This window comes from Seriola aureovittata, chromosome 17 (genome assembly GCF_021018895.1).
Source record: "Seriola aureovittata isolate HTS-2021-v1 ecotype China chromosome 17, ASM2101889v1, whole genome shotgun sequence".
Classification (NCBI taxonomy): Eukaryota; Metazoa; Chordata; class Actinopteri; order Carangiformes; family Carangidae; genus Seriola; species Seriola aureovittata.
This window is the reverse complement of record NC_079380.1, coordinates 22,513,990-22,529,836: the sequence shown is the minus strand read 5'-3', so window position 1 is coordinate 22,529,836 and position 15,847 is coordinate 22,513,990. Positions and strand designations below refer to the sequence as shown.

The 15,847-nt window shown below is 40.3% G+C and overlaps 1 protein-coding gene across 2 annotated transcripts in view; it reads left to right on the top strand.

The window, feature by feature from the left end:
* Positions 1–2,219: 2,219 nt before the first annotated feature.
* LOC130185912 (meiosis inhibitor protein 1) overlaps positions 2,220–15,847 on the top strand; it is a 58,618-nt gene continuing 44,990 nt past the window's right edge. For both annotated transcript variants that reach the window (XM_056402666.1, XM_056402665.1), the window contains exons 1-9: positions 2,220–2,685; positions 2,958–3,081; positions 4,866–4,916; positions 5,993–6,066; positions 7,023–7,128; positions 11,745–11,954; positions 13,894–14,063; positions 15,008–15,122; positions 15,593–15,712. In XM_056402666.1, coding sequence (XP_056258641.1) covers positions 2,542–2,685; positions 2,958–3,081; positions 4,866–4,916; positions 5,993–6,066; positions 7,023–7,128; positions 11,745–11,954; positions 13,894–14,063; positions 15,008–15,122; positions 15,593–15,712 — 1,114 coding nt within the window. In that variant the 5' untranslated portion in view covers positions 2,220–2,541. The remainder of the gene's footprint in view (positions 2,686–2,957; positions 3,082–4,865; positions 4,917–5,992; positions 6,067–7,022; positions 7,129–11,744; positions 11,955–13,893; positions 14,064–15,007; positions 15,123–15,592; positions 15,713–15,847) is intronic.

The following is a 15,847-nucleotide window of genomic DNA, read 5'->3' as shown; positions in this document are numbered from 1 at the left end:
GCTGTTTCTGCTGCGTGGCCAGTAACATAACAACAGGCTATGTTGCAATAATGTGTGCAGAGTGATGTGACAATGTGTGGGTTGAGGTGAATGGAAACAGGTATAGAGAGCTATATTTAGGGCAGCTCAACACCCCCACTGATGGCTACTGTACGGGTGGTGGAGTAAAATCAGCAGAAAATATTCAACTATCAATCATAACTATCAATGCATGATTCTTTCACAGTACAGGCTAATCTTAGAGTGCGTGTGTGTGTGTGTGTGTGTGTGTGTGTGTGTGTGTGTTGGGTGGGAACACACAGGAAGTGGTTCAAAGATATATCAAGCCAAATGACAGAAAAGCAAAGGGCAAGCCCTGATGTGAAAGATGTTTGCATGTTAAGTCTCCATTTACGCTTGAGCAGAAGCCGACTGCATTTGTTACTGTGCTCCACCGGCCCCTGGAGAATTATCTATGTGCAGTTGTTGTCAAATAAAGTTGACAGATATGCGTTGGCTCCCACCTGAGCAGTGAGGAGAGGGCTCTCTGTCTGTCTCTCTATCTGTCACTTCCTTGCTCTCAGGGGCCAATAAAGCTGCACAGACTGATGGATTTAGCTCCTGTCCAAGCACAAATGGCGACTTTAGAAACAAATATTTTCCAACTTCTCATCAGAGGTCTGCTACGCTTCTCTGTCAGCCAAACAGGGCTTTGACCACTTCCTGCACACACGGTCCCAACACAGTACACTTTGCCTTCAGTAAGTTTGCTGGAGCACAGCGGACTTGTCAAAGGCAACAGATATTGCACACCAAGAGACTATGAGAGATTAGGCTACTGCACACACTTACACCCATGCGCACGCAGAAGCACACACTCACACCGAAGCAGAGCTAAGCTGGCTACATTTTATGTCATGCACTACTTTGATGTGCGGTGAACTGTGTTTAAGGAGAAGTACAGAGAGATTATAAATTGACATGTTGGTAGTGGCTGATACTCGCCCCCACATTCATATCGTCAGATAGTTTCTCAGTTGCCGAGAGGCTTCTGTTGTCATGGTGATAACCAAATTGAGGCCTTCACAGCATATCATTCAGCAAACATTCATTAGGGGATAAATTGATGTTGATACATCATTTTGAAGATAATAATGTATACATTTTGCTGAAATATAGGATATCAGCCTGCCCTTGACCTTTTGATAACACTACTGCATAAATAACTGAGGAGGAAGATGATTTTCAGGCAATTCAAGTACAAAAATTAATTATAAATGTGATGGTAAGACAGATAAAGTATTTCCATGACTAGTTTTAATAAAAGCCAGTGCCTCAATCACTGCCAGTCACAGTCACTAAGATAATATTTGAGATTCTACAGAAATATCAAGAACATTCTAATATTTTTCCAATAGTTATAGACTCAACTTCACAAATCCTGTCAAATAATAAAGCTCTTAAATCAGAACCTTTAAATCTGAATCAATCCACCTATTAAAGAGTCCCTGGATGCACCTTCTTCATTGCTTATGAATGGCATGAGAAGAAACGTAATGATAAACATGTTTCATAAATTCTTCTCAGAGATAAATTCTGCTGGAGTTCACATTTGAAAGATAATGTAATCTGGAAAAAATCCTATCCTGGCTTTTACTTCTCTGGCAGCCAACTGGATTATAGTGTTATTATCAAAGACATTCATTTCAAAATAATACATAAAATGTATTCAGTGCTCTATCATCTCCAGAAGTGATTATAGATCATTGTGAATGGTGAAAAATGTTTCTAATATGAAATAACAATAGAAGTTTTGGTGTGATTTACAGTGGACTCAGATATTTACAGTAATAATGATTCTTAATACTTTATCCCACGAGTTATTATTTGTTACTATGAATAATAACAAGCCTCTAAAATGTTGTTAATTTACTTATTTTAACCAACTTTTTTTTTTTACTTTTGAGTGAGTTGAGCTTCTTCTTCTTACACACACAGTATGAAAGAAGTATCTCTGAGGACAAATCCTTACACAGCACATCTATGTAATTATTGGTAATTTTAAACTTTAAAATAATATTTTTTCGGCTACTTTTCTAATGATTTTTTTTAAACATAATGATAAAATGTTCTCAGTACTCGTGTATTCTTTGCCACTATACTTATTTTTGTACCTTTGTACCAATGTTAACAGTATATTGTTAAATAAAGTTTTGATTGAAAGGTGGGGGAGGGGCGTATAAAGTTTGAGCAGATAACCTGTAGTTGTATAACTAATGTGGCACGACGGTTAACATGCTACATAGTTTACCAATTTAAGGTATTTTATGTGATGGCTTAATCAATACTTACGTACTTTTTACATAAGAAAACACAGACTGCAATTTAAAAGTTTGTTTTTGACGAGCAGGACGGACGAAGTTGCTAATTAGCTAGCGGAAAAAAAGCTATAGCTAACTTCAGTAACGGCTTACTCGTCGGCTAATAACAGTTGCTAGCTAGCTTTTCAACTCGACCGCCGAGCTGAGGAACCGAGTTTTCAACAGTTGAAAACGGAGGATCATGATGAGCGTAGATGTTGTTTATGACAAGATCCACTTCAGACATGACCCGAAATGGAGCGGTCGACTGGGACCTGCCGAGGGCGGCGGGCTGCTGGTCTGTGTGGCCTGTGTCATTGAAATGATTGAGAGTGAAGATGTTGCGGTGAGGATTATATAATGAACTCGTTTCATCCTATTTAAATGTGAAGCTTTCCTCCCACCAGAGTTAACCTGTCCACTATAGCTATAGCTGAAAAGTGTATATTAAGTTATAGGTGTGTATCATCCACCAGCATATCCTTTCCCAGGTACTTGTTAGGATTTAACAGAAAATATTTATGGAGAAAACATTATCCTATTAATGTCCCTTGATGCACAGGCTTTATTTACTCTCTCTTTACTGTCTTTCTCACTCAATTTGTCTCTGTTGTACAGTCAGTGAGGAAGTTTGTTGCCTTGTCTGGTATCAGTGGGGTGCTGAAGTGTTCTCCAGGCGCCTTGGGAGAGCTGCTCCAACAGGACAACAGAGCCTCTATGCGTTTTACAGCTTCACTACTGGGTGAGAAACAGTGTCACGTACAACACAAGATTAGGATGTGAGGGAAGGACTTGCAAGAATCATTAGGAAGCACTGGACTTTTCTGGGTTGTTTGGAAGGCCACTTACTCATTAAAAAACAGGAAGCATCTACAGTAAGTGGGACTGAGCAGTGCACAGATCGTCCAATTGATACTGACCGTTATTAACCATCTGGTTGTTCCAGACATCTCGCTGGCTTGAGTTTGGTTGCATGACTTTCCTTCTCCTTGGAACTAATCTCCACCTCGTCATTCCACAGTTGTGCTAGTGCCTCAGTCACATCGCTACTTTTTCTGCAAGGTCAGACTGAACAACTGAGACTTTAGATCTTATCACATTTCCTGAGCAGTGAGATATAGGGATATTCACAATATTCAACAGAATACAGTTTTATTTTAAAAAATAAATAAAAACAAGATTCACATAGATAACATTTCTTTCGCATTATGGGCATAACCATACAATACATTAATTTTCTGATGAACTAGGCAGATATTTGGGCCTTTACTAATTACAGAGTATCATACTTTGTCCTGTAAATACGACTGATTTTCCTTTTTCACGACAGCTATGTTAAATATGAGGTGAAGTTGTGTTGTCATTGTATAGTTTAATTATATACAATTTATCGATCCTCTAAAATAATTCACATGGATTATAGTCACGTGGACAGTTTTGCTTCTGGCTGTTTAAATATTTCAGATGTTTTCCTTTCAATCAAAAATACATTTTTTGGTCAATACTCTTTTTTTTTTGAAATAGTTCAAATAAAACCCACAGTGGCACAAAATATCAGCTATTGGCATAAATTTGTTTAGTATGCAGTTTCATACTCTGCTGATCGCAGAGTCAGACAAATTCTCTATGTAATATTCAGAACAGTCAACAACACATCTGATAACAAAGCAGAATGACTGATGCAAATCTTCAAGCAGGGAATGACTTTAGCATTTATCCCTTTATCGTGAAGGTATATAAAGTCAAAAATATTGTGTGTGTATTAGATAGCACTGGTGAGTTCCACTCTACCACTGCTATGATTATAACTGTGTTTTTATGGTATTGCATCATCAGAGGATATTACTGATACTCCCCCCTCACTGGATACACTTATCTAGGTTATTGCAGCATAAAGTATTAGGCCTATACAATTTTAGCTCCAATCAAATTAGTGCAATGACAGAATATATGGTAAAATGGTAAGCCTGTAAAATCTCTGACCAATAAGACAAGACATTAAAAGAGCCATTACAGTGCTTGTGGTCTGCTGAACTGAGCTATACCATTTACCCATGAGAACATAATCCAATATAAAATATGTCTTTTATCCCCCCCCCCCTTACACACTATTGTGTAACTTGTTTACATGTATGGTAGTATTTACAAATGCAGCATAGAACTGTTGTCATTTGTTACACACTTGCTTCATGATATATCTTTTTTTTCTATTTTTTTTACCGCAAAACGAATCAAACATACAGATGATGCAACATCTGTGACTCACACACGGGTTCCATGAAGTCTGATCAGTTACAGCTCAAAACTCCAAAACACAAATCTCCACTTAATATTTTTGGCACCTTGTAGCCTCTGTTTTGTAAAGCTGCCATACTTCTGAACCTACTTTGTCCCTTTTTCATATATGAGTTTTCACTTTCTGGCGTCCTTTTTTCTTATTACACCTCCCTGGGACCTCTGTACATTTCAGTGGGTTTGTGAAGTCTACTTTTTATATCTAGCCTGTCATTACTGTTCTGTCCCTAGGGATGCTTCACACCGTGGAGGACCCAGCCACTCTGGAAAAGGTTCATCAAGGTGAAGAGATGCCTCTTTGTGGTGTATTTGTGTGTGTGTGTGCGTGTGTGTGTGTGCACTATTTCTCAGACAGTGTGAAAGTGCACACACACACACACACACAGGTATGAGTCATTCTTTTTCTTAGAGACTTACACACAAACTCTGTGTGATTGTGATAATGGTCACTGCCGATAACTAAGGTGATTGACTTCACTGTTCCAGTGTCTAAAATTTTGAAGGTTTTGACCTTATTTTCCATGTTAATATTCTGTCACTGCTGCATTGTGCATAGCTGAAATACCTATTTCTCTTCAGGCAGCCGTATGCAGATTTTTCTGTATCTTGTCTTAATGTTTGCCTCTCGGTGAACTAGCAGTTTTTAGCACACAGGCAGATTTGTCTCACTGCAGCTAAGTCGTTCAAAATGCAAAAATGTTTTGGTAAGTGCAAATGACAGAATGATTTTATGGTAGCTGTCTTACAATGCCTTAGGGACCACTTTCCTATAATAGTTAGTAGAGTGCTTTAAATTTGACACTGCGTTTGCTCTTTTTACGGATAATGTGTGAAGAACACATTTTGAAACTCATTTGAGCCCCACAAATAATACAGTCATTATATCTGTAAGTGTGTGAGGAGACAGAAAGGCGACAGTCTTCCAGATCTTTTCTAGCACCAGCTTCTGTATAAAGCCATGTAAAGCAGAGCTGAGGGGTACAGCTGGATCTTGTCCTTATGGCAGTGACATGTTAATAAACAGTATAGACTGTTGGCATATAATGATCCTTAAAGTGCAACACATTGTCACAGTCACTCACGAGATAAACTTTGATTGAACAAAATTCAAAAATGAAACTGAATTTAAAAGAGATAAAAAACAGGATTACTCATCATCAATTTTGAATTAAGGAACTTGAAATGTTATTTTGTTTTTCCTAGAAAACTGCAACTAACCATGAATGCTTTGCTGTGTTTTTTGTTTGGTGTGTGTGTATTTGTGTGTGTGTCTGTGTGTGTGTGTGTGTGTGTGTGTGTGTGTGTGTGTGTGTGTGTGTACGTACCTGCATTCATTTGTGTGTGTTTACGTTTGCCAGTGCTGGTTCAGCTGCTTTCAGAGCTGCAGAGTGAGGTGTTGTATCGCTTTGTTTTGGATGAGGTGCACAAACAGGTGAGACAAACACAGGTACAGACATATGGAGAAACACACTTGCTCATCTACACATCCAGGCGCAGGAACACGCTCAACATCTTAAAACTTTCAACAGTGCTTGTGCAACTAGCAGCGTATCCTCAGAGGGTTGTTTAGTTAACAGGCAGTGTGCCCCCCCCCCCTCGCTCCTGTTGTGTCCCCTCTGGGGGAGGCAGCAGTGGAAAAGCTTCATTCAGTAGCCGATGCTGCGGGTGGAAAATAGTAAAGCTGTGTATACTGATGATGACAGGGGGGCAAACAGCCAGGTACAGGTGCAGACAAGTCTCATTTACCTTACTAGAATAGAGCCTGATTAGAACCTTCTGGACTGAATGTATTTAAAGAACCCTTTGAGAATACAGAGTTTTACCGTGGTGTGACTGAGCACTGGTGAAAGAAACAGGTTTGTTTTCTGAGTTCTGAAAAAGAGAATTACGGACATATGTCTCAAATGAATATGTGAGTGGCTCTGCATTATAAATGAGAGTGTTGTAGCAGTTGTGGCTGGAGTTGTTGTCGTCAACATAGTAAAATGAAAATCATGAATATCGTTGTGGAAGCTACATTTTTTTCACACCTGCTGCGGTGCTATAACTGTCCTGAAGGGGTGATTTTAATTTGAATCCTGCAAAAAATAACATATCATAAGCAGAAGTGTTACATTGTAGAGCTTAGTTTGGTTTATTTTTTCCACCCATCTACTTTTAACTCACCTCTTTTGCATTACTGGCTCATTTCTGTGCACAACGTCCCTGACTGTCTCTGTGTCGAGTATCTGAAATCTCGTTGATCTTGAGCCCTGCACAGCACTTCAGCGCCGTGCAGCTTTACAGTGTGAATATGTGTCTCTGCCATTTTCAGCGAGTTCGACAAGTTTCTTTACATAGTTGTATGTGTGTTGTATCTGATTTTTACTTTGTGCGTTCCCTGTCCAGCTTGGTGACCAGCTCAGTGTGAAAGCTTCCCTGCCCACATTTAACTTCTTGGGGACCCTGATGGAAGAAGTCCCCAACGTGGCCCAAAGCCTGGTGACTGAGTATGGTGAGACGATGCAGCAGACACCCAATCACATCTCACAGTTAAGCAGACGCTGGTGCGAAGCGAAACCAACAGTGTATTTTCATGTGAAATTAAATTATTTTTTGTTTTTCTGTTCCTGTTTTGAAAAAGAAGAGTCCATTTTGGTGTTGACATTGCTGTTAGACGTTAGGTGATAAACAGCTGTTGTCCATGCAAATGCTGTCAGCAATTCATATCATTGCCTTGTTAACTTTCTCAGTAGTGGATTAAAAGCTGATGTATTTAGTGGGGAGATTGTTCTCTAACCGGGTTAAACCACAATTACTCTGCTGAAGTGTCCTTGAGCAAAGAAATGAAACCTCATCAGCCGACTGATCTGAAGCTGACCTCTGACCTCTGACCTCTGACTTCCTTGTGCACACGTATTCTCCCTTGAGGGAGAATAGACAACTTTCACCTCAGACACTGAGATCAAGGAATATTTTAAAAATACCAAAGTTCCCCTCCAATGGAAGAGGAATATATGAAAGAATATTTAGTCTTCCTTCCAGGGATATCCACAATCACAACGGCCTAGTTTGACCTTTTTAATTATATCCTAATTGCACAGAAATGTTTGTACCGTGTCCACTTCCCCGTGCTGTGCCTGGTTCCGCTCCCTCTGCTTCTGAGAGGTGACAAAAAAAAAAGAGTCACAAAACTGTATATTACATATTCTTTCCCCTGAACTTTCTCATTTCAATTTCTTTAACTGTATGACCTTTTCAATTACTCTCCAGCTGGAGTGAGATAACTGTGCTGTGTCCATACTTAAAATTCTGTCTGCATAGCCAGTCCCATGCCAGCTCATGATTTAAAAAATAAGAAAGTAAGAAAAGTTACAAATACATGTTCATCCAGTATCACTCGCAACTACTCTGATTTATTCCCTGATACAACCCACCTGTATGATGTCTGTCTACTCAAATGAACCATTACGCCGCTCTCGTTTAATGGGCACGGTGAATCAGCTTCAAGCGTCTGTGGGCGTGTTTGTGTCATGCCTCAGTGCTCGTGTTCATAGGCAAGAGTGAGCCTTCAGCCGAATAAGCAGGCATCACAGTCATTTTTTACTATGCTACGTGTGTCCACCTCCCATGTATTTTCATGAGTTTTACAAGCTCCCCTGAGCAGCTGCAGGTAGCGGCGGGTTGTTGCGATGCTGATGCAAGATGCAGGCTGCCACTATTGACTGTGTGTGCCTGTCTGTGGCCTGTCACTCAGCACGTCTCTGTGGGGCTGTTTGGACTAACGACAACAGCACGGCAATGACAACATGAGCCCAGAGCAGCACAACCCATTTCACTCTCCCTCTCTCTGCCTCGATGTCTGCCTGCCTATCTAACTGATTAACCCCTCTGCTTTTCTCACCCCATCACTTTCCTCTGCTTGAATTTGTTTTTCATTCTCTCTCTCTCTCTCTCTCCCTTCTCCCATCCCTCCTCTCTTATTTCCGCCTTGCTGGTGTCTTACTCCCTCAGGTCCTAACTGAGGAGTGGATACAGACAAAGTGAGGGAGCGGGGAGGGAAGATGAAGCATTAATGAGATAAGGAAAGAGGAAGGCAGACAAAGATAAGTGGAAGACAAGTTAAGTGACGGAGCTAAGTGATTAAGGACATCATTTCTCTCATAAGACTCCGCATTAATACGCCATTTTTGACAGCTCAGTCTGCACTTTCAACCGTCTTTTTATGTAGACATTTAAAAAAAAAAGAGAGACACAAAAATACAGAGATGATTCTTTTCGGCTTTGGATGGGTGGGGGGTTATTTGAATTGGCCAAACAAATATATTTCATGTGGGAAACACTGGAAGTGTGAAAAGGGTTTGTTAAGCAAGGTGAAGCTGCAAGTGAAAAACAGTAGATACTGTAGAAGGCAGATCACTAGACGGACGGAGCGCTCAAGCTTCACAGTGGGGCAGCAAAACGGTAAACAAGGCAAATGGAAATGAACCTTTTTTTTTTTTTCTCTGACAAAGAAAGAAAGAAAAAGAAAAAAAGAAAATTGTTTAATGTGTTAGTTTCTATCGTCTCTGTCTCTGTGTTTGGACGCATGCGCCATAAAATGTGTTAAACAGCAGTAAGGCTTTTTATTTCCCACCCATCCTCTTAGCACTCACATTTTGTTCCCTCCATTTCCATCCTCTGTCTATGGATGTCTTATCTCCCCCACCTCCCCTCTTCACTCTCTCCCTCCCCCCTCCCTCTCTCTCTCCATGCCTGGTTCTCATCTTGGCCGCCTCATATATTTTGGTTTAATCAAACATGTCTGGGAGCCTCTCCTGCCTCACATGGGTTTTGATCTGCTTCACAGAGCAGCTGGGCTTGGGTTTTACTTTCCTCCTCTGTCATGTCTCTCTCTTCCTCTGTCTCCCTTCAGCTCCGGCGCTGTCCTGCAATATAACATTGTTTATTCTTTTGTTCAAAGCTCACACATTTACAGCTTTTTACTTATTTGTCTCTCTGTCTTCGCTGGCCTCCCGTCTCTGTCTTCCATTATGTCGACCTTTATCCTTTCATACTTTTCGCAATCGAACAATTTTGATGACATCCTGCGGTAGTTTTGTTAATTGTACCTGTCATGTAAAGGCTCAAGGTTATCTTCCCGTCCGTCTCGGACCTGATTAGATTTTTGGTGGTCAAAGGTTAAGATCCCTGTGACCTCACAAAACATGTTTTTGGACTCGTGAGCACAATATCTCGGAAATTTCCTCGAGAGAATCTCTTCAAATTTGGTGCAAACATTTACTTGGACTCAAAGATGAATTGTTTAGATTTTTGGTGGTCAAAGGTCAAGGTCACGGTGACCTCATGTTCTTGTGAATATAATAATATATATATAATAATATATCGGGAAATTCATTACGTCCGGTACAAACATTTACTTGGACTCAAGGATGAACGCATTCGAGTTTGGTGGTCAAAGGTCACGGGTCAACTGGGACACAATTCAACACAAATGTCTAATAGGATAAAATGATGAAGTGACGACATTTTATATCCAAACGGTCAAAAGGTCAACTTCATTGTGACATCATAATGTTCTGCAAAAACACTTGTGTCCATTATTCACTGCTGTCACTCGAGAACAGAAGCAGAGATTGTGACCATACTCTACTTCCTGCAACGCGGTAATTCTACTTAGACATTATTGACTATGTCGCAATGATTTTAATGCTTTTCATTTTTCTACTTGTTAATTTATTTACATTTCTGCATAGATGGAACTGTTTTAATATTATGAATAATTCTTCAAGTAGCAGAATTTGCATTAAGGCTAAATTAATCTTTGAAAAACTACATTAACAAAGTCGTTCAATTTTTTTTATATTGAGTTGCTGCAAATTATGTGAATGTCAAAAATGTCAAACCATTAATATAATCTGATTAATTCATAAAGTGGTGAACACTGAACGCTGAAGTCAGTGGGAACAGTGATGGTTTCTCTTCACACACAGACTGATGAGGAAACTTTGAAACGCAGTAGAGTCAGTACACTTGTGTCCTCAGGAAGTGAGGGATCTCAGTGGCTAATATCCCTTCTGTAAAGTGCATGTCTCGATGGAGATCGCACGTATTTAGAATATATTAAGGCCTCAGAGGCTGCATGATTGGGAGTATGTTGTCTGTCACTCTGAGCTGAACTAACTACATTTGATTAGTACAGCTTGTTTGATCATTTCAGGACCAAAAAAAAAACCGTCACAAGACTAATTTTTATGTTTTTCTACAGTGTGTGTTCAAGAAATGTAAATGCACACATAGGATTGCAATAACATGTACTGTATATGACTGTCACCCATCTCCTCCTCCCGTGTCTCTGCCTCCCCCTCTGTGTTTGTCTCATACCCTCTCACTCTCAGGTTTTACCTCCTCCATTAACTCGGCCTTTCTACCACTGCCTGGATCTTGTTACCTTTCTGTTTTCTTTCTCTCTCTCTCTCTCTCTCTCTCTCTGCCTTGTGTCTTTCTCTCTTTTTTTTTCCTTCTTTCCAGTTTGAATCATGCTCTCAGTCAGACAGTGTACTTGGGAATCTATTGCGCTCAGACAAAAGACTACTATCCTGCTCCCAATATATTTTTTTTTAATCTTCTCTACTCACTCTTCCCCGCCTGCCATTTTACTGCACTCTGTCCCCAACAGCCAGTCTTCATTCCTTTCATCTTCATGGCAACTTTCCCTCCACTGTTGGCTCTGCAATAGTCTGCAATAGCTAAAGAGTTTAAGGTGAAATTCAGCTGCACTTTGTTCCCAGCGGTTTTTCTCTTCATCCCTCTCATTGCTCTTGTTGTTGTCTGTTGATCTGTGTTTCTCTCACAATATATAACCATTACCTCTCCTGCGGGTGTCTTTGTCTTTCTCATGTGTCACTCGCTCCAGCAAACAAAGGCCTTTCTTGAAAAATGTAAACGTATGGGTATCTTCAGACACATGACTGCACCCACTTTACATGGTATATCCCATTATTATGTGAAATATTTATTCGATGTGGTTATACCGACCCAGTTTCCTGTATATATCCCCCTCTTTTATTGTGTGTAGATCCTCTGTTTGTTTATGTGTTTGTGCATCTGTTTCCCGTCTCTGTCCACCAGTGCCCTTGCTGGAGCATCTGTGCTCTGCCATGCTTTACCCAGATGAAGCGCTGAAGGCTTCGGTGCTTTTTGTGTGGCTCAAACTGTTCGGGACAGCCGGGGGCTCGGCGGCCCAGTCTTTGCCCATTGCCATCAGGGACAGAGTGTGTATCCTGTTGCTGCAGACCTTAGCCAATGCATGCTCCCCACAGCTCATCAACAACTGTACTGGTGAGAAAAACATGTCAGTTTTATTCATTCATTTACTCTTTTTTTTTTTCTTGTTATATTTTAAGAAAATATGAATAATAATGCACAGATGACATGCAGTACCTTTTGTGAGATGATTTCAGACACATGAAATAAGATAAACCATGACAAAATAGGAATCTGTGATGACAGTAACCTAAAAAAGTTTTTTATTAATCATATTCAATCATTTCAGTCGAGTAATACCTTTGAATTTAGCTGTCTGGAGCAAAACCAGGATATCTTCTAAATGTTTCTGCAGCAGAAAATTAAAATATTCATTTTTCTTTTTAAGTAGAAGATTTCACGGCCACGTGTGTAGAGTGAGTTTTAGTTACTTTTCAGTCTGTGAAGAAACTCATTTCCTCAGGATGAATGTATAAAAATATCATTGAGCCCATCATTAGCTGCCTGGATGAAAAATTGCATATATTATTGGCCTCATTTAGATTTATTACACTGGATAGACTAAGTGAGATTGAGTCGCTATCATCTAAAGGTTTGGAGTTGTTGAGCTCTGCTTTGCTTAGGCAAGTTTGAGAAATATAATTTGCGAGCCGAGATAAGGGGAGGATGTTATTAAAATTGGATGAAATTTTTTTAGCTGAGCACAACAACTACTTTGGTGACAGTCTGAGGAAAAGGCGATTATGAATTTGTTGTCATTTATGAAGCGTATAACCTCACTACCAACTGCCTGGGAGAGAATTAGGATGAGGACAATTAGGGTGTGGACTTCAAAGAGGAGTAAAAGACTTTATGGCATGGGGTGCAATTATGTTTTTTCATTTCAGGTTTTTTTATGCCAGAACCAAACTGAATTCACGAGCGCTATCTCATCACAAGAGGTCTCCACTAGTTGGTAGGGGTTATTTTTTGTCAAAAAAGAAAAGCTAATAGCTTATTTAAAAACAGCTAATAGGCCATAAAATGATGTCCATCGTCATCTCTCTCTCTGAAGATGCAGAATCTAGGGTGAGGCTAACTGGAGCAAGAGGAGGGATCACACTGAAGATGAGAGAGTGTTTCTATCTTGTTGGAGTTCTGAGTTATGAGAATAATAATCTCTCCAGGGTGTGCTTTGGTGACGACCACAGCCGGGGTCTATGCAGGATGCAAAGGAGTCACTTAAAAGGAAATAGAGTCATTACCTTTGAGAAATTTTGAAGTTGTCAGATTCATAGTGGAGTTGGAATAGAGTGAGAGATGGGTTTAGTCTAGGTTTTATAGTTGAGCCGTTGGTGTTGTTGTTTGTGTAAATCTTAAATCAATTTAATCCTAATAAACTCACCCTCACCAGCCCCAGTGAGAGCAGCAACATGGAGGAATTAAACAGATGGCTGGAATGAAAAAGATCTATGCAGCTAATGTCACTGTGTTTTGCACTATTCAAGGACGGGCCTCAGAGAACTCATGAGCCTCCACGTGCGTCTGTATAAACTGTGACATTGGGCCTTATTGTTGATGTTTATTACATATGTTAGGTCTGCATGATGGGCGTGTCCATATGATTACTCCTGAATGAGGACTGACCTGATCTGTGTAAACTCTGTTTAAGAAGTAGCTACAGTAAAGATAACCATATTTAATTCATGCTTTGCTTCGGCAAGATGCATTCTGCATTTTTATGATTTTCTTTATAGCTCATGAAGTGTCTCCACACCACGTTTTTCATAATTGCACAAGTAGTTTGATAAGTCCCACTAGTGCATGTCGTTAAAACTATTTGTTGTGGTATCTGCAACAGACCAATTCACCAATGAACAGTAGAAAAACAAAAGCAGCAGTTTTGTCTGATGCCACAGGAAATGAATTCATGTGTTTAGAATTTGTTCAATATGTTCAGTTTGTGAAAGGTTGAACACGCGTGCATGTATTTGTCATCGTTATCCGTTTTCACACCTTGTCTGTCATCTGTTAGGCCTGCTGTGGCTGCTGGTGCAGCTGGGAGAGACAGTGTCAGTTCTGATGAACAGTCAGATCATGTGCAGTGAGACCCAGGACAGCCGCACCAACAACAGCCAGGTCGTCTGCCAGAACCAAGAGCAACAGCCCCATGACCACTGCCATTTGCCTCTCATACTGAAACAGGTCTCTGTCCAAACATCCTGCTCACACCCTCAAAACCTGCATTCTGGCACTGACCATAATCATAACAAGAAGTTCTAATCCTGGATTAATGTGCCTTTGAATAGGGATTCAGTGGGGGTTTACCCTGGAAAAATATTTGTGCTTCATGTCTGGGAAATCAATGTGTAGATTACATCTAGTTAGATTATCTCAGTCATGACTCACATTACAGCACAGCTCGTGACGTTGGAAGTCTTTTTGTAGATCAGTAGTGTGTGTTGAGTGGCTATAAAACTAACTCTTACCTAAATAATGACCCGAATATAATCATTTCCTAAAACATAATTAATATGTTGTTCTTAGGATTCATCCTGCCACATAAATTGACTGTGAATCAGGAACAACTGCAGAAAAACTACAGAGAACTTGAAAGGCAAAGAGAGTGATATAAAAAAAAAAAACTCAATGTGTCGTGTCGGCAAACAACAGTAACAGCACTAGACTAAAACTAAACAAGGGGGAAAAGTCATGCAAACTGAAGTCTAATTCACAGTGTAACATGGCAGAATAAAACAATACTGTAACAGCTGATCCCACATTTTCCACATGGTGGATTTGTTTAGTAGCTGCTGTTGGTACTAAGTGACATAACCAGCACATTAAGTATGTTATTTTAGTGTCAGAGGACAGTGTCAATGAGTAGTTGCATGAATGATCCAGTGAATTAATATTGTCTTCAAATAACCTCAGACTTCAACTTTGCAGCACAAACAGTGCACAGGAGATGAGAGCTAGACAGTTGGCAAAATATTACATCATCTCCTACAGTCATCAGCGACCTGGCAGCGTTGAAGACACTTTATGTACCTCAGACAGTCTGTAAACACTGTGGAAGCCTGGCACTTCTGTTTGTGTCTTTGGCTGACCGGCGGATTCTAATAAAGCCCATAAAACGTGTCTTCCAGCTGCTGCTGAGTGGCGATGAGACGCTGCAGGTGACCAGCGCTAAGTGTATTGCATGTGTCCTGGTTCATTCTCCCAGTCAGTACAGCGCTCCCTTCATCAAGGCTGACGTACCTGGTGAGACGCACACGCAGACACGCAAACACAGGGGCTGGATATTCAAGCTGCTGCCTGCTTTGATTTCCCCTTCTACAAATAATTTCCTTTGCCTTCCTCTGCGTTCCCTCTCCACTCCCTGTCTTTGTTTAAACGTTTGGTATTTCTCTTGTTGTCTGTCTCTCTGCTGTTTTTATATGTACTCTATCTTCTCATCATTGTGGGGATTGTATTTGTATTTTTCTCTTGCCCCAAGAATTTCAGAATACAGTTGGGCTTTCAAAAGAGAATATTGCGAACGTTTTGTTTTGTTTATCATCTGCTACATTTGCATGAAGACATTACGCCATGCTGTGGAAGTGGTGTGATGACGCTACGGAGGAGTCATACAATGTGTAGCAACAATATTCACTGTTCTCTTTTTCTCTCTTGTTTCTCTGGTCCCTCATAAAAGTTCTCTCTTCTTTCCGTCTCTCTTTTTCCCCTCATAGAGTTTATGTTCGACTGCCTGGCCAGTGCTAATAATGAGGTGCTGCTGTGGTCTGCCTACAGCTGCTTGGTGTTACTGACCCAAGACCCACTGTTCTTCTCCCAGTGTCACTCTGTCTATGGTGAGCGAGCTTAGACGGATCAGAAAACACTCCTGAGACGTGATTCCTTTTTTTTTTTTTGTGATTTTGTGTGTCGTGGTTTATTGGTAAATGTATCTGAAGATAACTGCTGATGGGTAATTGATGGAAAGACGA